Below are 22730 nucleotides of genomic sequence, written 5' to 3'. Positions count from 1 at the left end.
CCCGCCTCCGGCCCTAGACCCCGCCCTCCCGCCCAGCTCCGCTCCGCCCCGCCCCCGCGCCGCCCGTTTCAGGCCCGTTGGCACCCGGCTAACAGCTTCCACCACGTCCGTCGCTTTGAACTCCAGCGGACTGCCCCAGGCAGCCCGGCCCCGCCCGCCCCGGCCCGCGCAGGTGAGCGGCGGCGCTTCCACAGCTGTGTGTCTCTGTGGGCCCGCGCACCCTCTCTGAACTCCGCCGGGCCTGAAGGCGGGAGTCCGTGGCGGAGGAGGCGCCCCCTAGAGGTCCGCGCGGGCCAGGGTCCGGACGGGCGCTGGAGCTCACGGTGTGTAGTGGACCGAGATCTCCCGGTGCATTTTCCGGGGCTGGGCATCGAATCCTGCGTCGCTTCGCTGTGGGAATGCTCGGGATTTCCCCAGGGTTAGTGGACGTTCTGGTGAGCCGAGAGTGGGGTGAGGAAGAAGCAAGCCCTTGTCGGGGGAGGCGTGTTGCCGTCCCCAAAAACACTCTGCGTGAATTCTGACCAGCAGCAGCCCTCTAACCCCATCTGGCCCGGGCCGGGATTCCTAGTGGCTCTGGTCCCACAGGCTGAGCCTCACTCACCCCGAGCCTCGTGTTTTCTCTTCTGGCGAATGGGCACTGGCCTTCATCAGGCTCCCGGGAGCATCAGCGCCGGCCCCGAGCCAGGCCATCCCACCCCGGGGCCCTGGGGACACCAATGACTCAGACGCCAGCAGTCCCTGCTCTGGGAGGTTCCAGTTTCAGCAGGCAACCCAGATGGGGGAAGACGCAGAGAAAGGGTGATCAGAGCTGGAATGGGGGACCCTGCAGGCAGAAGGGAGGCCCAGAGGAGGCGCCAGAACAAGAACAAGCCTGGGCCATCGGAGAAATATGAGCTGAGAGCAGATGGGTGAGGAGCCTCCGGCCAGCCTGTCAAAAGGGAACGGTCCTGCTGGCAGAGGGAACAGTGGGACCAGGGGTGTGGAGTGCTGGGGCTGGGGGTCATTTGGGGAGCTGCCAGGGGCACTGAAGGACTAGGAGGGACCAGGCTTCTGGCTCTATGGAAATCTGGTGGTTGCTACCCCAGGGCCACACTCAGACCTCTCAGCCCCTTGGCCACATACACTCCCTTTCGAGATATGACAGAGAACCCTGGGGGCCCATTTAGTCTGTCAACAAAGAAATCGATCGAACACCTGACCAGGCTGGATGTCCTGTGCTGTGTGGAAGGACATGTGTGCAGCCTTTCCAGGAGCGGCAATGCGGGGCTTGGACTACGGAGGGCCGTGCGGGGCTGTGGGGTGGGGAACAGTGGCCAGGTGACCACAGCAGTGAGCAAGGACTCACAGCTGGTGACTGGACCTTCAGATTCTGGGGAGGAGACTTTATCAGGTGGGCATAGGAAATGACTTTTCCAAGAAGGTTGGAGTGGTGGGCACTATACAGCCGCCAGTGTGACCTCAGGCCACTCTGCCCGACAGCCCCACCAGCATGGGCAGTCTCGCGTACCGAGAAGACCTTGACGAGGAGAAGAACTCAGGTGCATGTCTGGGCGAAGCGTGGGCATAGGGTGGGGGGAAAGGTGTGGGCACAAGGTGGGCTCCACCAAGGGGCATTAGAAAGCACAGTGGCTGAAGTGGGGAGACAGGAGGCCCAGTGCAGGGTTCTCATGGGGTTACAGGTAGTTCAAAATCCTGGGACTGAAGGGTGCACTCAGGACTTGGAAACCTGGGACCCAGAGCACCTGGGCTGGGCATGGAGCCTCCGACACCTTGGAGCTCATCCCCGGGGCCTTGTAGTTTACCCCTCTGTAGAAGGAGTGGGTGTGAATAGGTCTCCCATGGCCTAGGGGTTGCCTTGGGGTGGCTGGATCCTCAGATCTACCTGGGCTCCCCGAGCAAGTGCCTACCGTGTACAGAGGCCGAGGGCCCTCCTGTCTGTTTACCAGCTGGATCCCCCAGGGGCCCATTAGCCCTCCTCCATGGTGTCATTAGCCTGTGTTTATCCTCCAGAGTTCACCTGGGAGGTGCAGGCCAACAACCGGGCCTACAACAGCCAGTTCAAGGAGAAGGTCTTTCTGTGTTGGCAGAGAAGGAAGTATAAGGTGGGCAGGCCTCCCCCATCCCCGCTCCCACGGGCTTTGGGGACCTGCCAGTGAGGGAGAGTGGTCACCGGGGCTCTGCCTGCTGGGTTCTCCCACTTGGTCCTGAGGACTGTAGTGCTGGCCTCACAGAGTCACTGGTCCGGCACGGATGCCCCACGTGGCTCCTCTGCCCTAAATATGTTCCTAGGCAGCTTTCGCAGTACAGTATGTCTGTCAGGCTCTACCTTCCTGCAGGGAATCCTGGGGTCACTGACCTAGCTCACCAAGCCTGCACCCAGTAGGGGCTCTGTTCATGCTCTTCGTGGCTGGAGGGCAGGTGGGTGGAGGCCAGGTGGGGCTGGGCAGGCAGACCCCCACACCAGCTCTCCTTCCAGAAGAACATCATCCACACGGCCAAGTACAATGTCTTCTCCTTCCTGCCCTTGAACCTGTATGAGCAGTTCCACCGCTTTTCCAACCTCTACTTCCTTCTCATCATCCTCCTCCAGGTGAGGTGAGGGTAGTCCCAGGAGTCAGTGCCCATGGTCACTCCACTCCTTCTACCTGCTTGAGCTGTCTCCTCCAGGAAGCCCCCATCCCCACCCCCGCACTTCCCACCTTCCCACATGGCTCTGTAGACCCAGGGTGGTTCCCACATGGCTCTGTAGACCCATGTGTTTGTGTGGTTAGTGGGTCAGTGTCCACTCCCCACAGACTGGGAGTTCCGTTATGGCTGGGTCCTCACTGCCCAGTCCAGGGCCTGGAACACAGGACGTGCTCAATATATATTGAAGGACGTGAGTGCATGGATGGCTCCTCCAGGTTTGAGGAGGCCTCCTGACCCCTTTGGTCTCAGCAGGTCCCAGAGGGCAAGGAGGAAGGATCAGATTCTAGGGACTCGCTGGGTTACTTCCTGGCATCAGGCTGGTCATGGGTGGAGATGGATGAGCAGTGGTGGGTAGAGATGGGGCCCCGTGTGGTGAGGGAAGTTTCCAAAACACTCCAACTCGTACCCAGTGTCTCATTCTGATCTGAGTAAAGTGAGACGCTGCTTTTATCCATCAAGCCAATAAACACTTCTTGAGCACCTACTGTATGCAGGTACTGTTCTGAGCACTGTGGACCCAGTAGTGGCCCTGACACCTGTCTTAAGGTGGCTCAGGACTGGGGGAAATGACTGTCACTAAACCACATGGTAGGAACAAGTGATGGGGTGGGCCCCCCACCCAAACTGTGCTGAGGGCAGATCTGAGGTTGCACAGAGGGGATCTCATGAGAGCCAAGGCCTTGAGGAGGGACCAAGCATGGGGTTAGGAGGGCTTCCTGGAGGAGAGGACCTGGGGGGGCGGTGCATGGAAGGAAGAGGAGGCATTGCTGGGCAGGAGGTCCAGGCAGGGAGAGGGCCCAGAGGGGAGTTGCCTGCAGGTGGGAACAGCAGGATGCGAGGTTGTGGTGCTGGATGTGTGGGTGGGAGGGGGCAGGATTGAAGGGAGGGGAGGCGGTCAGGGTGCCCAAGACGGTTGGCTGGCATGACCCATCCTCTGTGTCAGGGCATCCCCGAGATCTCCACGCTGCCCTGGTTCACACTGTTCGCCCCACTCGTCTGCCTCCTCACCATCCGGGCCATCCGAGACCTGGTGGATGATATTGTAAGGAGGGACAGGGTGAGGGCAGGGCGAAGGCAGGTGGGTCCTCCTGACTCCTGGGTGCAGTGGGAGGAAGGTCCACACTGGTGGGCAGAAGGCAGCCCCGGTGGGCTGTGTTGTCCATTGTGCCCTGTGGCCACTGGGGCAGGTGCCAGTGTCCCTTCAGCAGGTCATCCAAGTGTCCACATGGGCAGCCTGCAGGAAACCGCCCTCTTTCTGCTGCCAACACCCTCCCCAGGGCAGGGTCACTGGACAGGCACCGCAGGGTTTGGGCTCTCTAGCCGGGCACCTGTGTCTGTCCTGTTGCCTGAGCGGCATGAGGGGAATCGTCGCTGCTCTGACCTACCCCGCATCGGCCCAGGGGAGACACAGGAGTGACAAGATCGTCAACAATCGGCCATGCCAGATCCTAATGGGGAAGAGGTGAGGCCGCAGCGGCTGGGTGTGGGATCTGTCCAAGGGAGGCAACTCCAGCATGGAAGAGGGATGCACACTCACGGGGGGTGTGCCTGGAAGATCATCCAGCATCTTCTGAGCTCTTGGACATCCTGTGGGGCCAGGGGAAACCCAGACCAGCACTTATTAGATGCCTGCTGTCTACCAGGCTTGGGGTGGGCCTGTGCAGGGGCAGGGGCTGAAGATCCAATTGTTCACCCTCATGGAGCAGAGTTCAGCCAAAGGGGAGGGTAGGAAGGTCTGAAGGGCCTTGGAATCTGGGAGGAGGGGGCAATCAGGACAGGGATAAGGGGTGGGAGGACCCCCCCACCCCACCCCACCCCTGCCACCCCTACCCACGCAGCTTTCTGTGGAGAAAATGGAAGAATCTACATGTGGGAGACCTGGTCTGTCTGCATAAAGACAGCATTGTCCCGGTGAGCTGCAGGGGGTGCTCCGGAGACAGGGTATTTCCCCCCCTCCTCCCCGTCCCTCACCCTGCTGGTCTCCCACACTCTGCCCCTATGCAAGGCCATCATCTCCTCCTCATTGAGCTGGGTTGGGGGGGTGGTTTGGAGGCAGGGCTGTCCCCCTCCCCCCACCACTGGTCTCCCCCTTCTCTGCCCCCATGCAAGGCTGTCATCTCCCACCCTGCTCCTCACCCCAGGCTGACTTGGTTTTGCTGGCCAGCACAGAGCCCAGCAGCTTGTGCTATGTGGAGACGGCTGACATCGACGGGTGAGACCAGGTCATCACTAGGGCTTTTGGGGACTTGAGAGCTGCACACCCGGCCCACTTGGATGTTGTGGTCCTTTGCCCTGGGAGCATGCAGACACTTGAATGTCAGCTGGGGCAATAAAAATGCACCACCATTTCTGGAAGCCCATCTCCCCCACCCACCATGAGCCAGGTGCCAAAGCAAGAAGGCCCAGGGTCTGGCCTCAGCCCTTTGGCAAACACACTGTGTGACCTTGGGCAAGGCCCTCTCCCTCTCTGGGCCTCAGCCTCCTGCTTGGCAGCTGGTGCACAGTAGGTGCTTAGGGAAAATGCCAGAGTGGCTCTGCTGGGCATGCCCTGACCAGGCACTGTCTGTCCCACCTTTTTTGTCTTGCTCCCCTTCTTGTCACCAGGGAGACCAACTTGAAGTTCAGGCAGGCCCCAATGATCACGCACCACGAGCTGACCAGTATAAGGAAGATAGCCTCCTTCCAAGGTGGGAGCTGGCAAACCCATCCAGCCTCTCTGGGCCCTGTCTCCCCCCACTGCAGTGGGAGCACAGGTTCCCCACCTGCTGGGTGGAGGGTGTTGTGCAGCTTCTGACATCCAGATGGGCACATTACCCTCTGTTGTCCTGTCTTATTTATTCCCAGACCATTTGTTTGTTTATTCAAAAAGGCAGCCTATGGGAATTCCTTGGAGGTCCATTGGTTAGGACTCAGCACTTTCACTGCCAGGGCCTGAGTTCAATCCCTGGTCAGGGAACTAAGATCCCACAAGCCAAGTGGCGCAACCAGAAAGAAGAAACAAAACAAAACAAAGAAACCAAGGCAGCCCATGTACACTGGCTAGCAATTCACCTACATGTTTGGGAGAGGCCCACAGGGACATCTCCAGGTTTATTATTTTCTGCCAGATAAGTATGACATTTCATACCTATTGGTTCAGTTACTGTTTGCTGAGCCCCAGCAATGGGATAATTTTTTTTAATTGTTACTATTTGCTATCATTATTTTCCTGTCAAATTGCAAAGGCAAGTTACTCTAATTGGCTCTGGAGCATGCCAGAAGCTTTCTCTCCAAGCACAGCCCCTCTGCTCCCGACCTCCAGACACTGGTTTTGTGTCTGCTCATGGATCTGGAGAAAGGCCCTGCCACCCTGACAGCTCTCTCTGGGTCCTGACCCACCCCAAATGGCCCAGAATCCTTGCCCATTTTGCAGAGGGGGAGACTGCGGTTCAGAGGGGTAGTGAGAGGTGTGGGCTGGCCCCATGGCTCCTCCGTCCTTCTCCCGCCCCTCCCTAGACAGCTCTCATGTCTACTTTCAGGAAACAGGGTCCGGCCCCTGAGAAGGAAGGGTGAGGGTCACTTAAGAGCCCCATGGCCCCCCAGCCCACTACCTGCCAGATGCTGCCTTGGGCCAGCCTTTGCATGCTGGGTGGGTTTTGTCAAACAGAAGTGAGACCAGTGGCTGTACTCTCTCAGGGTGATGGTGGACAGGCCCTCCCCTACTGCCTGCTGGGGAACTCTGTGCCCTGTGTTTGGTCCCTGTAGTTTAGGGTGCTGGATGGGGGCACCACTTCCTTCCCTCCCTCCTCATATGTGTTCAGCACTTACTGTGTGTCAGGTGCTGGACTGGGCCCTGGTGTCCCCAGCTCAACTGAGATAAGGCCGGTGCCTGCACTGGTGGACCTTACAAACATTTAAAAATATTTATTGATTTATTTGGCTGTGCTGGTATGTGGGACCTTTTTAGTTGTGGCATGGAAACTCTTAGTTGTGGTGTGCAGGATCTAGTTGTCTGACCAGGGATGGAACCTAGGCCCTCTGCATTGGGAGCAGGGAGTCTTAGCCACTGGACCACCAAGGAAGTCCCTCACAGACATTACTGATATGGCTGCAGGAATAAACGTCTGGTGACATCAGACACTGGCAGGGAGGAAGGGGCTCAATGCGGGGAGGGCCATATCTGGCTGGAGGATCAAGGGGGGCTTCCCTGAGGAGGTGTGTGTACCACCACAGGAGACAGCACACGCAAAGGCCCTGAGGCCAGGAACGCCCAGCTTGGAGCATCCAGGAGGAGGCTGTGTTGTATAGTGGGGGTGGAGGTGCCATTGGGGCTGGTTTGGGGTAGTGTGGGGCCCATGCAGGTGCCCCTGGCTGGAGAGTGATAGGAACATTCCCTGAGTCCCCCACCCCCAACCAGTATTGAAGAGGGGTGGCTGAGTTGCACCATGCTTGTAGCTCCCTGAACACTGGGTTGCCCACAGGGAAGGTGGTGTGTGAGGAACCCAACAGCCGAATGCACCACTTCGTCGGGTGCCTGGAGTGGAAGGGCAAGAAATACCCCCTGGATAGTGGCAACATCCTCTTGCGAGGCTGCAAGGTCCGGAACACAGACACCTGCTATGGACTGGTCGTCTATGCCGGTACAGCTGCTCTCCGGGGCCCCGGGGCCCATCCTGCCCAGGTCAGGGGTAGGGCTGGGTGGCGGAGAACCCTGACGTCACTGGCAGGAAGTCACAAGGCCAGGCCTGGCCGCCGCATGTCTGCTGCTATGGGATGAAGGGCTCCTGGTGTGATTTCTCTGGACTCTCATTTCTGAAACTGCAGGAATGGACATGTTGAGCCAGCACCTTTGTTTTGACTGGAGAAATGGGGGTATTTATAATAGATGGAATGATGGGTGGTGGAGTAGGTGGATAGATGGGTAGGGGGTGACAGAGAGATGGAGGGTGGGTGGATGGATGAGTAGATGGGAGAGTGGATGGATAAATGGATGGATGGATGGTTGGACAGATGGTAAATGGATGGATGGATGAAGGAATGGTTGGTGGACAGTGGATGGATTAGTGGATGGATGAATGAAGGGATGGGTGGATGGATGAATGAATGGTGGATAGATGAATAGATAGATGAATGGATGGATGATGAATGGGTGGTAGATAGACAGATGGATGAGTGGATGGAAATCTTGCAGGTTTTGACACAAAAATCATGAAGAACTGTGGCAAGATCCATCTGAAGAGAACCAAGATAGACCATCTGATGAACAGACTGGTGGTCCTGGTGAGCTTCTTAGACCCCCTGCCCTGGGTGGGGGGCCATGGAGGAGGGGAGCGAAAGGGCCCCACCGCACAGAAGCCCCATGGCTGTCATCTTCCAGGCTTCAGTTTCCCTCCTCTGAAGAATATGCAGCTTGATCGCCTGGTCAGGCCAGAGAATTTTTTCTTCAAATGGCGATTTGGGGCGGGGGGCGGGGGGGGGGAGGGGGGGGCGGTGGAGGAAGGTTTTATAAAACAATATTTGATTGCAACGTCTCCAAAACCCGCAGGAGATAATAAGATGCCCACCTATCCTCCACCGATCTTTAAAAATCCTTAATTTTTTGCCTAAATCAACTTTTACCTTTTTAAAAATTATCGAAATAATAATTTCGCAGCCGCGAAGCTCGGCAGAAAACCTGCACATTGCCCTCCCCCTGGACTGCCAGCCCCTCCCCACCCTGACCGCCGTCCCATCCTGAAGCAATGCTGGGGGACACCCGCTCCCCGCCCCGTGCTTGTCCGTTCACACTAAGGGTGCGCGCGTCCCCGAGGTGCCTCGCTGCCGCCCGGGCCCCCTCACGCTGCGCCCCTCCTCCCCTCCGAGCGCAGATCTTTGTGTCCATGGTGGTGGTTTCCGCAGTCCTGACCTTTGGCTTCTGGCACAAGGTGAAGGAGTTCAAGGCCAATCACCACTACGTGTCTGCCGTGCACATGCGCAGTGTGGCTATGGAGGCCTTCTTCATCTTCTGGGGCTTTCTCATCCTGCTCAGCGTCCTGGTGCCCATGGCCATGTTCATTATGTGAGCCCCGGGGCCTCCGGGCCCCGCCCCATGCTGAGCCGGAAGGGAAGGTGGGGGAGGGACAGCAGGCCCAAGGGCTGGGTGACCCAACGTGCGAGTGCGTTTGCGTGCATCAGCAGGGCAGAATTCATCTACCTGGGGAACAGCGTCTTCATCAACTGGGATGAGCACATGTACTATGAGCCCCAGGACCTGCCCGCCAAAGCGCGAAGCACCAGCCTCAATGACCTGCTGGGCCAGGTGGAGTACATCTTCTCCGACAAGACGGGCACGCTCACCCAGAACATCATGACCTTCAAGAAGTGCTGCATCAACGGAGTTGTCTACGGTGGGACCCCGCCCGCGCCCCGCTCCCCGTGTCCAGGGTCTCACAGCAGTGGCCCGGCATCCAGCATCCCACATCGATTGGTGCCCTACCACTAGTGCCAAGGGGCTTCCTCTCACTTGGGGGTTGGTTAGCTACTCCTATAAAGGACCCACGGGTCAATATGTTTGGCCACTAAGGCCGCTGGGTCTCTGGCCCCAGAAAGCAGCTGCTGCTCTCACCCGGACTCCGAATTTTTAATTTCATAGCATTTCCACGTGTCACACAAGATAATATTCTTTTCAGGTTTCTCCCAACTCTCTAGAAATGTGAAAAACATTTATAGCCTTGCAGGTCACACAGAAACTAGTCCTGAGGTGGAGGCATGGTTCACCAGTCTCTGGTCTAGTTGATAAGCAGCGGCCACAGTTTAGACCAGGAGCCGACAGAGGGCCCCACTGGGCGATATTGGGCCTCATGCGCAGTCGCATGACAGACCTGGGCCCCTGCCCTTGGGTTGATGCCACCTGACCGTCAGGTAGGGCACCAGGCCCATGCTGAGTGGCACCAATCCCAGCCGGTCTCTGATGTTTCTAGAAGTGCTACGGACCCAGGTTTTTGTGAAATCACCCTATTTTTCAAAGTAGGTGGCCAAGTCCAAATTTTAAAAGGACACCAGGAGGAGGTCAAACCAAACATATTCTACAGGGCTGAACCCCATTCCCATACGCCCTCCAGCCCACCGCCCTGGAGGGGGTCCCTGGGACACATGGCTGCATCCTATTCTCCAGGCAGAAGCTGAGGCTGGGGTCTTTGGTGGCTTGAGGCGCTGGGTCCAGGGTGCAGGCCTGGCTGGTCTAGCTGCAGCCGGCAGCCCCAGGAAGCCTGGCCCAGGGAGGGGGTGCTGTGGGACCCCATGCGGGGACTGGGAGCTGAGGCCTAAAGCTGAGTCTTTCCCCAGGCCCAGAGGAGACCCCAGGCAAGGTGAGCCCTGGCCGCCCCGGAGCCCTGGGTGGTGGGGGGAAGGGCAGTGACCCACCCAGGGCTGGCCTGTGCCCCACCCCCTGCAGGAGAACCCCTTCCTCTGGAACGAATTTGCTGATGGGAAGCTGCTATTCTGCAACGCGCAACTCCTGCAGGCTGTGCGGGCCAACCAGGACTGGCGGGTGCGCGAGTTCTGGCGCGTGCTGGCCGTTTGCCACACGGTGATGGTGCAGGAGAAGAACAGTGAGTGCCCCCAACCCTGGGCATGGCTGGGCCTGGGCTCCCCAGATGCTCTCCCGCCAGCTCCCAGGGCCCTCTCATCCCAATTAGAGAGCTCCCAGGCCCCCCGGCCCGAACCCCACCTAGCCTCTGCCACTGAGGGTGTCCTGGCCTGTCATCGTACAGGAAGGAGGAGGACTTATGGACTGGGATGCAATCGCTCCTTTCTTTTATTGTACTTAGAGGTTATGCCGGCCCAAGAAACTGTCGTCCCGCAAATACATATTGGGCACTTCCTGTATCTGTTTCCTCCCTGTGCTAAGCAGGTGGAGACAGGTGGGTGGTGGGTCTCCAACAAGGTCAAGCTCTCAGACCCCTCCCCGCCCTGCCCCGCCCTGGCCAGACCAGCTAGTGTACCAGGCAGCTTCCCCGGACGAGGAGGCACTAGTCACAGCGGCCCGAAATTTTGGCTACGTGTTCCTGGCACGCACGCAGGACAGCATCACCCTGATGGAGCTGGGGGAGGAGTGTGTGTACCAGGTCCTGGCCATGATGGACTTCAACAGCATCCGCAAGCGGATGTCAGTGCTGGGTGAGGGCCCGCAGTCCTGGGTGGGGTTGGGGGGAGGTGAGGAGGGTAGTGTATGTGGGCAGCCAGGCCTCTTCCTCCACAGTCCGCAAGCCCGAGGGCTCCATCTACCTCTACACCAAAGGGGCTGACACAGTCATCTATGAGCGCCTGCAAAAGAAAGGCGAGACAGAATGGGCCACAGAGGAGGCCTTGGCCGTGAGTCCCTGTGGGAAGGGAGGGTGGAGGGGCAGAGTCGAAGACACAGGGGCAGGGGAAAAGAATGTGCAGAGAAATGGCCTCAGGGAAGCCATGGACAGTTGGTCAGGTTGCACACTGTTCTGCCCAACACACAAACACACACTCAAGGGCTGAAGATGAAGCCCAGCTCCAAGCTGCACTGCCCAGAGGGGACATCTTCTTTTGAGTCAGGCAAGGACATCCTGTGGGTGGGTTTTGCCCTGGATTCCTCCCTCTCTTCCAGCCAGGCCTAGGTTCCGGGACACACTCAGCCCACTCTGCCCCAAACCTTTCATCTCCAGGTGAGGGCCCATTAGCCTTGGCCCCTTGCCAAGCTTCATCCTTCTGTTTTCTGCTGTCTGTCATCTCTGCCCTGGTCTCCCTGTTCTCGAGGGGTTTCCCAGAACCCATTTCCGGTGTTGCCCCAGGGCCCTTGCACATGCTATTCCCTGTTCTCCCTCCACTCAGGCGCTCAGCATCCTTCTGTCCTCGAGGTTCAGCCCTCAGTCCCCACCTCCAGGGAGCTCTTCCTGCCCTGACTCTGACATGGGCTGTCCTGCCATGTGGGCCCATTCCTAAACCCATGGGTCCCCGGCCTCACCCAGCACAGGACCCAGCAGGGCTGTTTGTGGAAAGAATGTCCTCTGTCCCTCCCCTCAGGGGTCTCCCAGCGTGCTCCACTCTGCTAGGAGGGAGTGGTGGGGAGCAGATGTCTGGGTCCTGACCCAAAACCGAAGAAGTACAGTCACAGCAGTGACCCAGAGCCCAGGAGCTCGGCAGGATGACTGGGCTCAACTGCCCACGGTATGGATAGGGAAACTGAGGCATGAGAGGAGGCGCACAGGCCTGTCTGGGGCACTCGACATGTTCACATGCAGCCATCCAAGCTCATGTCAGTCAGGAGCAGAAGCCAGTCGAGGGGCTGCCTGTTGGGGCAAAAGACCCAGAGCAGGGTTGGAGCTTATGAAGGAAGAGCTGCAATGGGGTGAGAGAGTGCTGGGTCCTCCCCTGGGCCTGGAGACAGAGTCCCACAGGATCCTTTCCCGTGCCCCACCCCCTACCTCAGTTCCTTGAGAACTGAGGCAGAGAGAGGGCTCCCGGGAGGACAGAGTCCTGATTGGGAAGGGGTCTAGCAGGGCTTCACTGAGGGTCTTGCCTAAGGGTTAGAATTTGCAGCACAAATCATAGGGTGGATGTTCCTGGCTAGGGAAATAGGCAGGCTGAGATCTGGAGGCTAAACAGAGCGAGTGGGGTGTCTGCGGGGGGTGGGCTGAGACAGAGCGGGTGTGGAGCAGGGTGGCATGTGGTCCCAGCCTCCCCCCGCCACCGGAGGACAGACTGTGTGGGTAGGGGCAGGTTGGGGGCCCAGGCAGAGGGAGAAGGGCTGCAGGGGTTCCCCGGAGTGGCAGGGGTGCCAGCGTCATCTGCCTGCCGGCCCCAGTCCTTTGCCAAGGAGACCCTTCGGACATTGTGCCTGGCCTGCAAAGAGGTGGATGAGGAGGTGTATGAGGAGTGGCGGCAGCGGCACCAGGAGGCCAGCATCCTGCTGCAGAACCGTGCCCAGGCCCTGCACCAGGTGTACGAGGAGATGGAGCAGAGCCTTCAGGTGGGTGGAGCCAGGGGCAGGGCGCCACACCCCAGCCCCACCAGGGAGCTGGGTCCCTGCTCAGTCTGTCCTCGCCCACTCCCTCCTCCCCACCCCAGCTCCTGGGAGCCACAGCCATCGAGGACAGGCTCCAGGACGGTGTCCTCGAAACCATCAAGTGTCTCAAGCAGGGGAACATCAAAGTGTGGGTCCTCACAGGGGACAAGCAAGGTGGGTCCTAGGGTGGCAACCCCCAGCGCAGGGAGAAGGGAGGCACGGGAAGGGCTCACCTCATCCCAGAGTCACCGTCAGGCCCTCCCTGTTGTCTTGAGCTCACTGTAGCCCACCACTGTGTGTCCCTGGGAAGGGAGAACCGAGACCCTGGGTGCCTCTCTCTGGTGGGCTGATGCCATGCTGAGCGCCTCCTGGGGATTTGGCCCCCTTGGCAGCGCTGTTTGGTGGGGCCCTGGTTACCTCCTGGGGCTCAGAGAGCACTGGCCACCTGCCCAAGGCTGCCTGGCCACCTGCCCAAGGCTCCCCAGCCACCTAGGGGCCAAGTTGGTCCTGTGGCTGTGGAGCCCTGGTTCTCCCACCCCCTGAGGCTTCTGGGGGGGGCCTCCACTGGGCATTGGTGCCTACAGGGCTCCATTAGGACTTGTGTGGGCAGGAGGCACATACACTCCAAATATTTAGAATGACATGTAACAGCTCTGCTGGTATAAAGACCAATCTCCAAGGTGGATTTTTTTTTTTTTTTGGCCGCATTGCCGGTCATGTGGGATCTTAGTTCCCCAACCAAGGATGGAACCTGGGCCCACTGCATTGGCAACATGGAGTCTTAACCACTGGACTGCCAGGGAAGTCCCATAGGTTGGATTTCTGTATTCATTTTTTTCCTAAGAAGTTAAGTCACGTTTTTCTCCACCCCCCCCCTCCCCGCCCCAGACATTAAATCATTTTGTGGGGATCCTAGGCACTGAAATGTCTACAGGTGCTTTAACCTTGGCCCCAGACTCACCTCCCTGCAGCCACCCAGCCCCAGCCAGGAGTGGAGTCCTCTGTAAGCTCAGAGCTGAAGTCTCAGGGCTGACTCTCATTGGCTGCCATGGTCACATGGCCTCCTCTGAACCAATCGCTGTGGCCAGTGGGAGGGGCATGCTGCTGTGATGGGCAAGATGGGTGGGGTTGGCCTCCAGGCAGTGGGGCCTCTCCACAAGGGCTGAACTGGGCTGGTTTGCAGAGACAGCGGTGAACATTGGTTTTGCCTGCGAGCTGCTCTCAGAGAACATGATCATTCTGGAGGAGAAGGAGATCGTGTAAGAAGTGGGGATGGGGTGGATGATCCTGAAGGGGAAGGGGGGTCAGGGTGGGGACGGGACGCCGAGGACACAGCCATGGCCCTGGGGTCTGCCTGGACTGGCTTCTTGTAGCTGGGGTGTAGATGCAAGGAAGCCTGTGTGGCTGACGTGGCTGAGGCCTGGTTGGGCCCCCACCCCCACCCCCGTGCAGGCGGATCCTCGAGGTCTACTGGGAGAACAACAACAACCTGCAAGGTGGAGAAAAGAAAGAGCTTCCCCTGCAGTTCAAGATGGCCTTGGTCATTAACGGGGAGTTCCTGGTCAGTGTTAGGTCAGGGTGGACGGTGGAGCCCTGGTACCCGGGGGAGGGGCCTGGGAGGAGCTGCAGGCTGAGGCTGGGGCTGCTTCCACTGAAAGGCCCTCAGATGCACCATTGGACCAGCCAAGGTGACGGCCACCCCGAGAGAGAGTTCTCAGCTGGGCCGGAGCAAGGGAGGGTGCAGTCAGGTCCGGCTGGGAGAAGGGCACAGTCGGGGGGTGGGGCGGGGAGAGGGAGGGGTGCAGCAGAGTGACCCACCCCTGTCACCTGTGAGCCAGGACCAGCTACTGCTGTCCCTGCGCAAGGAACCCCGAGCCCCGGTCCAGAACGTGAACGTGGACCCGTTGGAGTCCTGGCAGGAGCCGGGAGAGGAGAGGGTGGACTTCCTGCAGGCCAGGCGCCTGTCCCTCATGTGGCGGACACTGGGGATCCAGCTGCGGAGCTCGGGGCTGGCGCCCCAGCACGAAGACTCCAAGACCCTCCGGAGTGCTGAGGAGCGGCGGGAGCGGGCCTTCGTGGAGCTGGCCTCCCGATGCCAGGCGGTCATCTGCTGCCGCGTGACGCCCAAGCAGAAGGCCCTGATCGTGGCGCTGGTCAAGAAATACCAGAATGTGGTGACCCTGGCCATCGGGGATGGCGCCAACGATGTCAACATGATCAAGAGTGGGTGGTGGGCAGCGGGGCTAGGGGAGGCTGGCAGCAGGTGGGAGCAGCAGGCTGGGGTCCCTGGGCTGACAGGCTTGCGTGTGCCTCTGCAGCTGCAGACATCGGCGTAGGGGTGGCAGGTCAGGAGGGCATGCAGGCGGTGCAGAACAGCGACTACGTGCTGGCCCAGTTCTGCTTCCTGCGGCGGCTGTTGCTGGTGCACGGACGCTGGTCCTACATGCGCGTCTGCAAGTTCCTGCGCTACTTCCTGTACAAGACGCTGGCCGGCATGATGGTCCAGATCTGGTTCGCCTTCTACAGCGGCTTCACTGCCCAGGTGCGCCAGAGGGAACTCCCTCCCCTCTGAGGGATGCTGTGTCCTTCCCGCAGCCTCCAGGAAGGCAGCAGGCATGCTCCCACTCGGAGGTCCTCAGGGGGCAGAGCATGCCTGAAGCCACAGAGCAAAACAGCCTTCAATCAATATCTGGCTGCATTAACAGAGGTATAGAATCTACATAAAGTGGGGGATGGTTCCGTGCCCAGCTCTGTGCTGAGCATTTTCAGGGATATTTGGCAAATTTGAGCTTTGAAGCAAGGGCAGGACAGGTGCTCCAAATGTACATTCTTCAAGGGGAAAAAACAAGAACCTGAACTTCAGAGAAGGTAAGATTGTAAGGGCTGGGTCCCTGACTTCAAGATTCTTGACAGTATTGTGGTGAATACTAGATGTGCTCTCCAGAGTGTAAGAGGAGTCATACATAGGGCAGTAATGTCCCCTGTGGTCTGAAAATAGACTTTCATGAGACAGAATGGCCTCCCTGTCACCAATACCCAGACAGCCGAGAGAGAGCTTTACAAGAGCATTCTTCATAAATATATTTTTTGTTTTGCCTTTTATTGCTAGGTATTTTATTATTTTAGATGCTACTATAAATGGAATTGTTTCCTTAATTCCCTTTTGATATTGCTTATTGCTGCTGTATAGGAAGTGGTACCATGCGGTGGTTCAGATGGTAAAGAATCCGCCTGCTAATGCAGGAGACACGGGTTTGATCCCTGGGTCAGGAAGATGCTCTGGAGAAGAAAATGGCAGCCCACTCCAGTATTCTTACCTGGAACATCCCATGGACTGAGGAGCCTAGTGGGCTATAGTCTGTGGGGTTGCAAAGAGTCAGACAAGACTTAGCAACTAAACAGCAACACCACCACCGGTGTATAGAAACACATTTTTTTGTGTGTGTGGATCTGTGCCCTGAAACTTTGTTGAGTTTGTTTTATTGGCTCTAGTAGTTTTCCTGTGAGTCTTTTGGGATTTTCTGCATGTAGATCACGTCCTCTGCAAAGAGAGACAGCTCTACCACTTGCTTTCCAATTTGGATGCTTTCTATTTCTTTTTCTTGCCTAATTGCTTTGGTGAGGACTTTTCCAGTGCAGTATTGAATAGCCATGGTGAAAGCAGGCATCCTTGTCTTGTTCCTGATGTCAGAGGGGACGGTATTTAGTCTTTCTATGTTTGTTAACTGGAATTAATCTTCCTTCTCCCCCCATATATTTATTTGAATATTTACTCCTATCAGTATGGACTCACATATGTTCATTTTATTCTGTGCCTGTTGCTCATTTTGTCTCCGATTTGTCCCTTTGCCCTGTGCCTGCTCTTCTCTGAGCATGTCCTCACTTTCTGGTGCTTCAAGAGCTTCCTGGCTCGTTTTGTCCTTTCCTGGTCCCAAGCCTGGAATGAACCATTCCCTCAAGGAATGCCAGTTGTCTTCACCAGAGAATGGTAGTTAGACACCAAGGTCTAAGCCCTTGGTGTGCTCATCGCACGTGGGATGCCAGTGTCCTCTTTGTAGACAGAGGCAGGAGATACACATACTAACCTGTGCTTAGGCACACATCTACACCTGTACTGTATTGATCTATCTATGTGTATATGAGTTCACACTGATACTTCTGATTCCAGTCACCCCACAGAACAAGGCTCAGCTTAGCCTTTTCCACATGCTCATTTGTGACTCATCTCCAATGGTGAGAAACTTGATTCTGGTAAAAAAAAATTTTTGTTGTTACTTATTTGCTCAACCCCAGAATGCACGTAAAGCCGTTCTGGGAACCGAAACTGATGGTTTTTTCACTAGTCTGGATTTGTGCATTCAGGAAGGGACTTGGTCTCTTTGTGAGATCTCTTCCAGCTCTGTTACCCATCACTGACTTCCTAAGTCAAAAATGATCTAGGGACTTCTTTGGCAGTGCAGTGGCTAAGTTTCCATACTTCCACTGCAAGGGACACAGGTTCTATCCCTGGTTGAACTAATATCCTGTATGATGTGCAGCATGGCAAAAAGAAAAATTTAAAACATGCTCTCTAGCCATTTTTCCTCCTGTAAACTTTGTATTAAAGTCATCACTTGAAACAGACTCCAAGGTGCTACTTTAAAAGCATTGAAGTAAGAGTGAAAGTCACTCCGTTGCATCTGACTCTTTGCCACCCCACAGACTGTACAGTCCATGGATACTGGAGTGGGTAGCCTTTCCTTTCTCCATACCTTTTCTCTTCCAGTCTTTATCACTTCGTGCAGCCCTGATCTTAGCCCCAACCTTGATTGTCACTTGACTTTCCAAGTCACCTGGCATCCTCTCCAAGTGACAAACAAGCTTGGATGGATCTCCTTAGGTAGAGATTCATTTCTGTCTCTAGCCATTTGGCTCTGAAGGCTCAGTGCATTCTCCCTCCCCTCCCCTCTCTGCACCCTCCACCTTCCCACCACAGCCTCTGTACGAAGGTTGGTTCCTGGCGCTCTTCAACCTGCTGTACAGCACCCTCCCGGTCCTCTATATCGGGCTCTTTGAGCAGGTGAGCAGCTCCAGGTCTTGCCTCTTCCTTCTCTGTACATATTTCTTCTCCTGGGGCCTGGGATGGGGTAGGGGCCATCCCCTTCTGGTCCCAAGAGCCAGCTTCCCCATCGTGAACTCACCAGGATGTGAGCGCAGAGCGGAGCCTTGAGTTGCCGGAGCTGTACATCGCAGGCCAGAAGGAGGAGCTCTTCAACTACTGGGTCATCCTGCAAGCCATAGCCCACGGCACAGCCACCTCTCTGGTTAACTTCTTCATGACGCTCTGGGTCAGCCAGAACTCAGCTGGGCCTGTCAGCTTAAGTGACTACCAGTCCTTTGCAGTGGTCGTGGCCCTGTCCAGCCTGCTGTCCATCACTATGGAGGTAGGGGTGGCCATCTGCCTGCCCCTCCCCTGGTGGGGTGGGCCTCGGCAAGCGCTAAGGTCTTTCCTGGCAGTGACCTGCTGCTTCACAGACCCCGGGAGCTGGGCCTCCATCCTCCCCGTGGAGCCCCACCCCACGGTTCCCTTCCCATCCCCCTTGCCTTAACGCCCCTTCCCTGTGTAGGTCATCCTAATCACCAGGTACTGGACCGTCCTGTCTGTGCTGGCCATTTTCCTCAGCCTCTGCTTCTACGTGGTCATGACCAGCCTCACCCAGAGCATGTGGCTTTTCAAACACTCCCCCAAGAACTTCCCATTTCTATGTGAGCCCTCAGCAGGGATGGGGCAGTGGTGGGGGGGGTGCCCGTCGGAGAACCCTCTCTGCCCCTCTGAACCTCAGGCTCCTTGGCCATGCAGGTGAGGTAGGGGTGTGTGTGTGTGTGTGTGTGTGCAGGAAGTGTCAGTGTCTCCTTAGAATTTTCACCTCCTTTCCCTGGGGTGAAGGGAAGAGAAAGAGATAGGGTGTTGGAGGGGAGAGGCACCAAGCAGGTGCTGGTGAGGCCATAGCCACGGCCTGCTGTGATCCCGCCCTGTTGCCAGACGCTGACCTCAACGTGCTGACCCAGCCCCCCATCATGCTGGTGATCCTGCTGAATGTGTCACTGAACACCCTGCCTATGCTGGCCTTCCGTGTCATTTACCAAGCCCTCAAGAAGCCACAGCGCAAGGTGAGGGGTAGGGGTCTACACCACACATGGAGGACCTCAACAGCCAGAGCCTGTGCTGGGAACTGGGACTTGAAGGAGAGGCAGAGATGAGGCAGAAGCAGAGCTAGACACATACCCAGTGTCCCCACGAGGGACGAAATGACGGGCAGAAGGGCCCCAAAGTGGATGCTGTGGTTCCTGGGGTGGATGCAGTGGGAGCATAGCCAGACTTCCACCTGGAAGTGACTGGGGCTTGGGGGCCGAGGTGACAGAAGTGATTTGGAGATGGGATAGGCAGAAGAGGGACTCGGGGTAACCCAGTGTTCATTGGATGATGGATAAACAAAATGTGATATATACGTACAGTGGAATATTAGCCTTTAAAACTAAGGCGAGTCAGACACCTGCTACAACATGGATGAATCATGAGGACGTGATGCTCAGGGATGGAAACCAGACACAGAAGGACAAATACTGTCTGATCCCACTCCCAGGAGGTCCCTAGAGGAGTCAGATCCATAGAGACAGGAAGCAGATGGTTGGGCCAGGGGCTGGGGAGGGAAGGGAGTGTCAGTATTTCATGGGGAGAGAGTTTCCATTTGGGAAGTTGAGAAAGTTGTAGAGATGGGTGATGGGGATGGCTGCACGACTGAATGTGCCACTGAGCTGTGCACCTAAAAATGGATGAGACGGTACGTCTTATGTTACATGTATTTTACCACAATGAAAAACGGTGGGAGCTGGGACTCACTAGCCCATAGTATCAGAATCTAGACGGATGAGTTGAAGCTGGGATGGGCCCCAGAGTTGACTTGGAATGGTAGACTAGGACATGGCCACAAACTGCCACCTTCAGCCACACAGGCTGGACATGGGGCTGCCCCAGGGTAAGTTCTGACTTTACCACCAAGGGGCACGCAAGGCGAGTATGGCTGGCCCAGAGTTAAGTCCCAGCCAAAGGACTCTGATTGGCTGGTCCAAAGTCAGGTCCCATGGAGGACTCTAGTTGGATCAACTTGCCTAGGAAAGAGCCTGGACAATTGATAGTGGCCAAGGACTCTGGCCCTCACTGGAGGGGCAGGTGATCTGAACATCAACATGGCTTGGGAGCCTGATGACGTCCACTCTCTCTTTTGCTCTGTAGGAAGAGGTAGAGAAAGTCACAAGTGAGGAGATCATCGCTGTGGAGCCTGTGCCCTGTATCCGTAGGGAGTCACCGGCCCGGCGCTCCAGCTATGCCTTCTCCCATCGGGAGGGCTATGCTGACCTCATCACGCAGGGCACGATTCTTCGGAGGTCACCGGGGGTCAACAGTGACATGCTGGTTGATCACACAATGCCACCTGATGAACCATCTGGGAGCATGAAGGAGTCCTCGTGGTACCCAAGGAAGATGTCATTTCTGGGGAGGAAGAGGCACTCACACCATGGGAAGGTGTCCTCTGAGGACATGCAGCCTCCCTCTGAGGTGAGCTCCTTGACCATGGATAGGCGGTCTGCTCCTCATCCCCAGCCTCTCAACAAAACCTGGCCATCTGGATCTTTACAGGAGAAGTTGACATATTCTCCTGAGAGTCTCCCGCCAACCGAGATGCCACTGTCAGCTCTAGAGAGCCAAATGACCTCTGTTGAGAGCCAGACGCTGCCTTCAAGCCAGCTGTCCCTGCAGAGCCAGCCAGCATACCTGCCACAGGAGAAGACATCCCTCTGGAATATCCGGAAACTGTCCTGGAAGAACTGGCCATACGTCTGGCAAAAGGAGCCTGAGCCCCGCAGGGAGGGGATATTGCCAGTTTCCAGCTCAAACCTTAGTGCTGTGATGGAAACTGTACCACCAAGTGCAAAAGGATCATCCATCAGCGAGCAGCCAATGGAGGTGGAGCCCTCACCTGTGGAGAGGGAGCCGTCTCCTATGGAGTGGCTGCCAGAGCCCAGTGGGGACCAAGCTGCACCTAATCTGGCAGAGCAGCTTCCCTGGCCCCTGGGGCATCAGTGACTGCTCAGGCATAGGAAGTGTCATCCAGCAAGCATGAGGCCATCCCTTGAAGACAGGGCTCCACCAGCTCTTCTTTCCCTAATAAATCACAGTCTGTCTGACCCTAGGACTCCTTGAGGCTCCCTCTTCCTGTACTTCTTTTTGTGATGCCCCATGGAAGTCTTTTATGGTTTAAGGAAAAAAAGAAAAAGAAAATCAAAACACTGTCCTCTATTGGTGTAATGGGGAATTGCAGGGAAAGCTGGGCTTTGGTTTTGTTTTGTTTTCACCCTGGGACAGATTATGTGGATAAAAGCTTTATTGCTCTCAGAAGGGAGGAAGGTGCAGAGCAGACTGCTTACCAGCGCTGACTTCCTGCCTGCTGCCTGTTGTCCTGTCTCAGCACAGTTTATAAGGTCCTGGCACCACCTAGCCTCTCCCTCCACCAGGGTGCCTTCTCCTTAAGTCACTTTACACTTGGTGCTCAGAAGGTAGTGAACAGTGACACCTCAGAAGCAGAGCCCACAGGATCCTGAGACTCGGGTGGCCCAAAGGCTCCATGGAGGGTGGAGCCCTGTGGGGGTGGGACAGGGAGGGCTGTGTTCAGAGTGGAGAGGCCCACTTACTCTCCCTCATCCCCTTCTCCCTTCACAGAGGGTGGGCCCCATGCCTCCCCTTCCTGCACCAGCCCCCCCCCCACCCCCCGCATTCAACCAATGCACAAGCCCAGGTGAGTGACTAGAAAATAATTTATTGGAGAAAAACAAAACAACAAATCCAGCACAGCAATGGTTCACAACGATGAGGATTTTTTTTCTTTTTTTTAACTTTTAAGTCTGTCACCTGAGGGTGAGGTGGAGGGGTCTTTATTTGGATGACCCAAATTGTGTGTCCCCCGAAAGCTGCCCTAGTGTCCAGTCGTGATTACACACTCAGGGCCACGTGGCCTCTTGACCCTCCCTCACCCTTGGCAGAGAGAATCCCCCCACCAAAGACCAGCCATTTGGGGGAGGGTTCTGCTGGGGCCTCAGGAGGAGCCCAGGAACTGATAGGTTGGTGTGACTGTAACTGCTTTGGGCAAAAAACATGAGTGGCCCCAATTCCAGCCTGTGCAGGGGCCCTAGAACACACTCCACCCACCCCCATCCTCATTTCAGGTGGGTTGAATCTGCACCCTCAGGCCCAGCCCTCCAAACTCAGATCTTCTGACTTTCAGGGTGTGAGGGACCCCCTTTGGCTACCCCACCCACCTTATCTGGGGCCTGTCCTAGAAACTAGGCTCTCCCCTGGTGGGAGCATGGGGCCTGGAGTCAGAAGTGGAGTCCCAGGCCAGGAGACTGCCCCAGAGCCCCTTTCCGTGATTTCTGGGGGTACCGTCTGTTTTCTAGGGTCCTATTGTGGGCTGGAAGGGGAGCTCCACAGGAGTGCACCACCCACCTCCCATGCCAGACAGAAAGGTGAAGTCATGCCCGGACAGGCCCTAGGAGGCTGGGGTGTCTGGGTGGAGTCCGTGCAGGGCAGGTGCCTGCCTGGGGGGTGGGGGTTGCTTCAGGAGGGTCCTTTGGCTCTGGGGAAGTTGGGGCACACCACCGCCCCCCAACCACCCTGGGCGACATGACTCAAATTGGCTGATTGTCTGACTCCTCTGAACAAGACACTTGGGAATTCATGCTAATGTGAAACCTTACCGGCCCCAGGGGCAGGGAAGTGGGGGACCCAAGGTGGCAGTGATGCCCACTGGCGCCCCAGGACCAGAATCCGGAGGGACTCGGCGCCAGGAGGTGGAGACGTGGGCGTGCAGGTTGAGTGCCTGTCGCCTGCCTTCTCCACCTGAGGCACGTCCATGCGCCGCCGGCTGGACACAGATCCTTGGAAAGGGAGAAAGTAACATAGAGCAGCGCCATGGAGCACCGAACAGCGAGCGCCCCTTGGGGCATGAAACAC

The 22730-nt window shown here is 57.0% G+C and overlaps 1 protein-coding gene across 13 annotated transcripts; it reads left to right on the top strand.

Annotated features, from left to right (window-relative positions):
• The first annotated feature begins 65 nt into the window (after positions 1-65).
• Positions 66-21008, top strand: ATP8B3 (ATPase phospholipid transporting 8B3). Of its 13 annotated transcripts, XM_061423448.1 has the most exons (29): positions 621-908; positions 1480-1538; positions 2011-2102; positions 2477-2590; positions 3632-3730; positions 4089-4150; positions 4527-4599; positions 4830-4900; positions 5293-5375; positions 7149-7307; positions 7859-7947; positions 8535-8725; positions 8842-9053; positions 9991-10013; positions 10100-10256; positions 10636-10824; positions 10907-11019; positions 12482-12646; positions 12745-12856; positions 13866-13941; positions 14135-14243; positions 14521-14905; positions 15001-15224; positions 17658-17741; positions 17866-18105; positions 18289-18427; positions 18705-18832; positions 19956-20279; positions 20361-21008. In XM_061423448.1, exons 1-29 carry the CDS (start codon positions 814-816, stop codon positions 20805-20807), a joined length of 4314 nt encoding a protein of 1437 aa, XP_061279432.1. In that variant the 5' UTR covers positions 621-813; the 3' UTR covers positions 20808-21008. The 13 variants fall into 13 exon arrangements, with proteins under 13 accessions (XP_061279439.1, XP_061279438.1, XP_061279435.1 ...); XM_061423451.1 differs by lacking the exon at positions 621-908 and adding an exon at positions 77-172 and having other exon boundaries at positions 19956-21008; XM_061423447.1 differs by lacking the exon at positions 621-908 and adding an exon at positions 333-418 and having other exon boundaries at positions 19956-21008.
• The last annotated feature ends 1722 nt before the right edge of the window (positions 21009-22730 follow it).

The sequence above is a fragment of the Bos javanicus genome, chromosome 7 (genome assembly GCF_032452875.1).
Source record: "Bos javanicus breed banteng chromosome 7, ARS-OSU_banteng_1.0, whole genome shotgun sequence".
Lineage (NCBI taxonomy): Eukaryota > Metazoa > Chordata > Mammalia > Artiodactyla > Bovidae > Bos > Bos javanicus.
This window is presented reverse-complemented; position numbering and strand designations above follow the sequence as displayed.

Bases quoted from the DNA above. Each gene is read 5' to 3' on its own strand.
- ATP8B3 (XM_061423443.1), top strand. From the start codon at position 814: ATGGGGGACCCTGCAGGCAGAAGGGAGGCCCAGAGGAGGCGCCAGAAC. The intron at 2,591-3,631 runs GTGAGGTGAGGG...CCTCTGTGTCAG, and splicing joins TTCTCATCATCCTCCTCCAG to GGCATCCCCGAGATCTCCAC. The intron at 9,054-9,990 runs GTGGGACCCCGC...GTCTTTCCCCAG, and splicing joins CATCAACGGAGTTGTCTACG to GCCCAGAGGAGACCCCAGGC.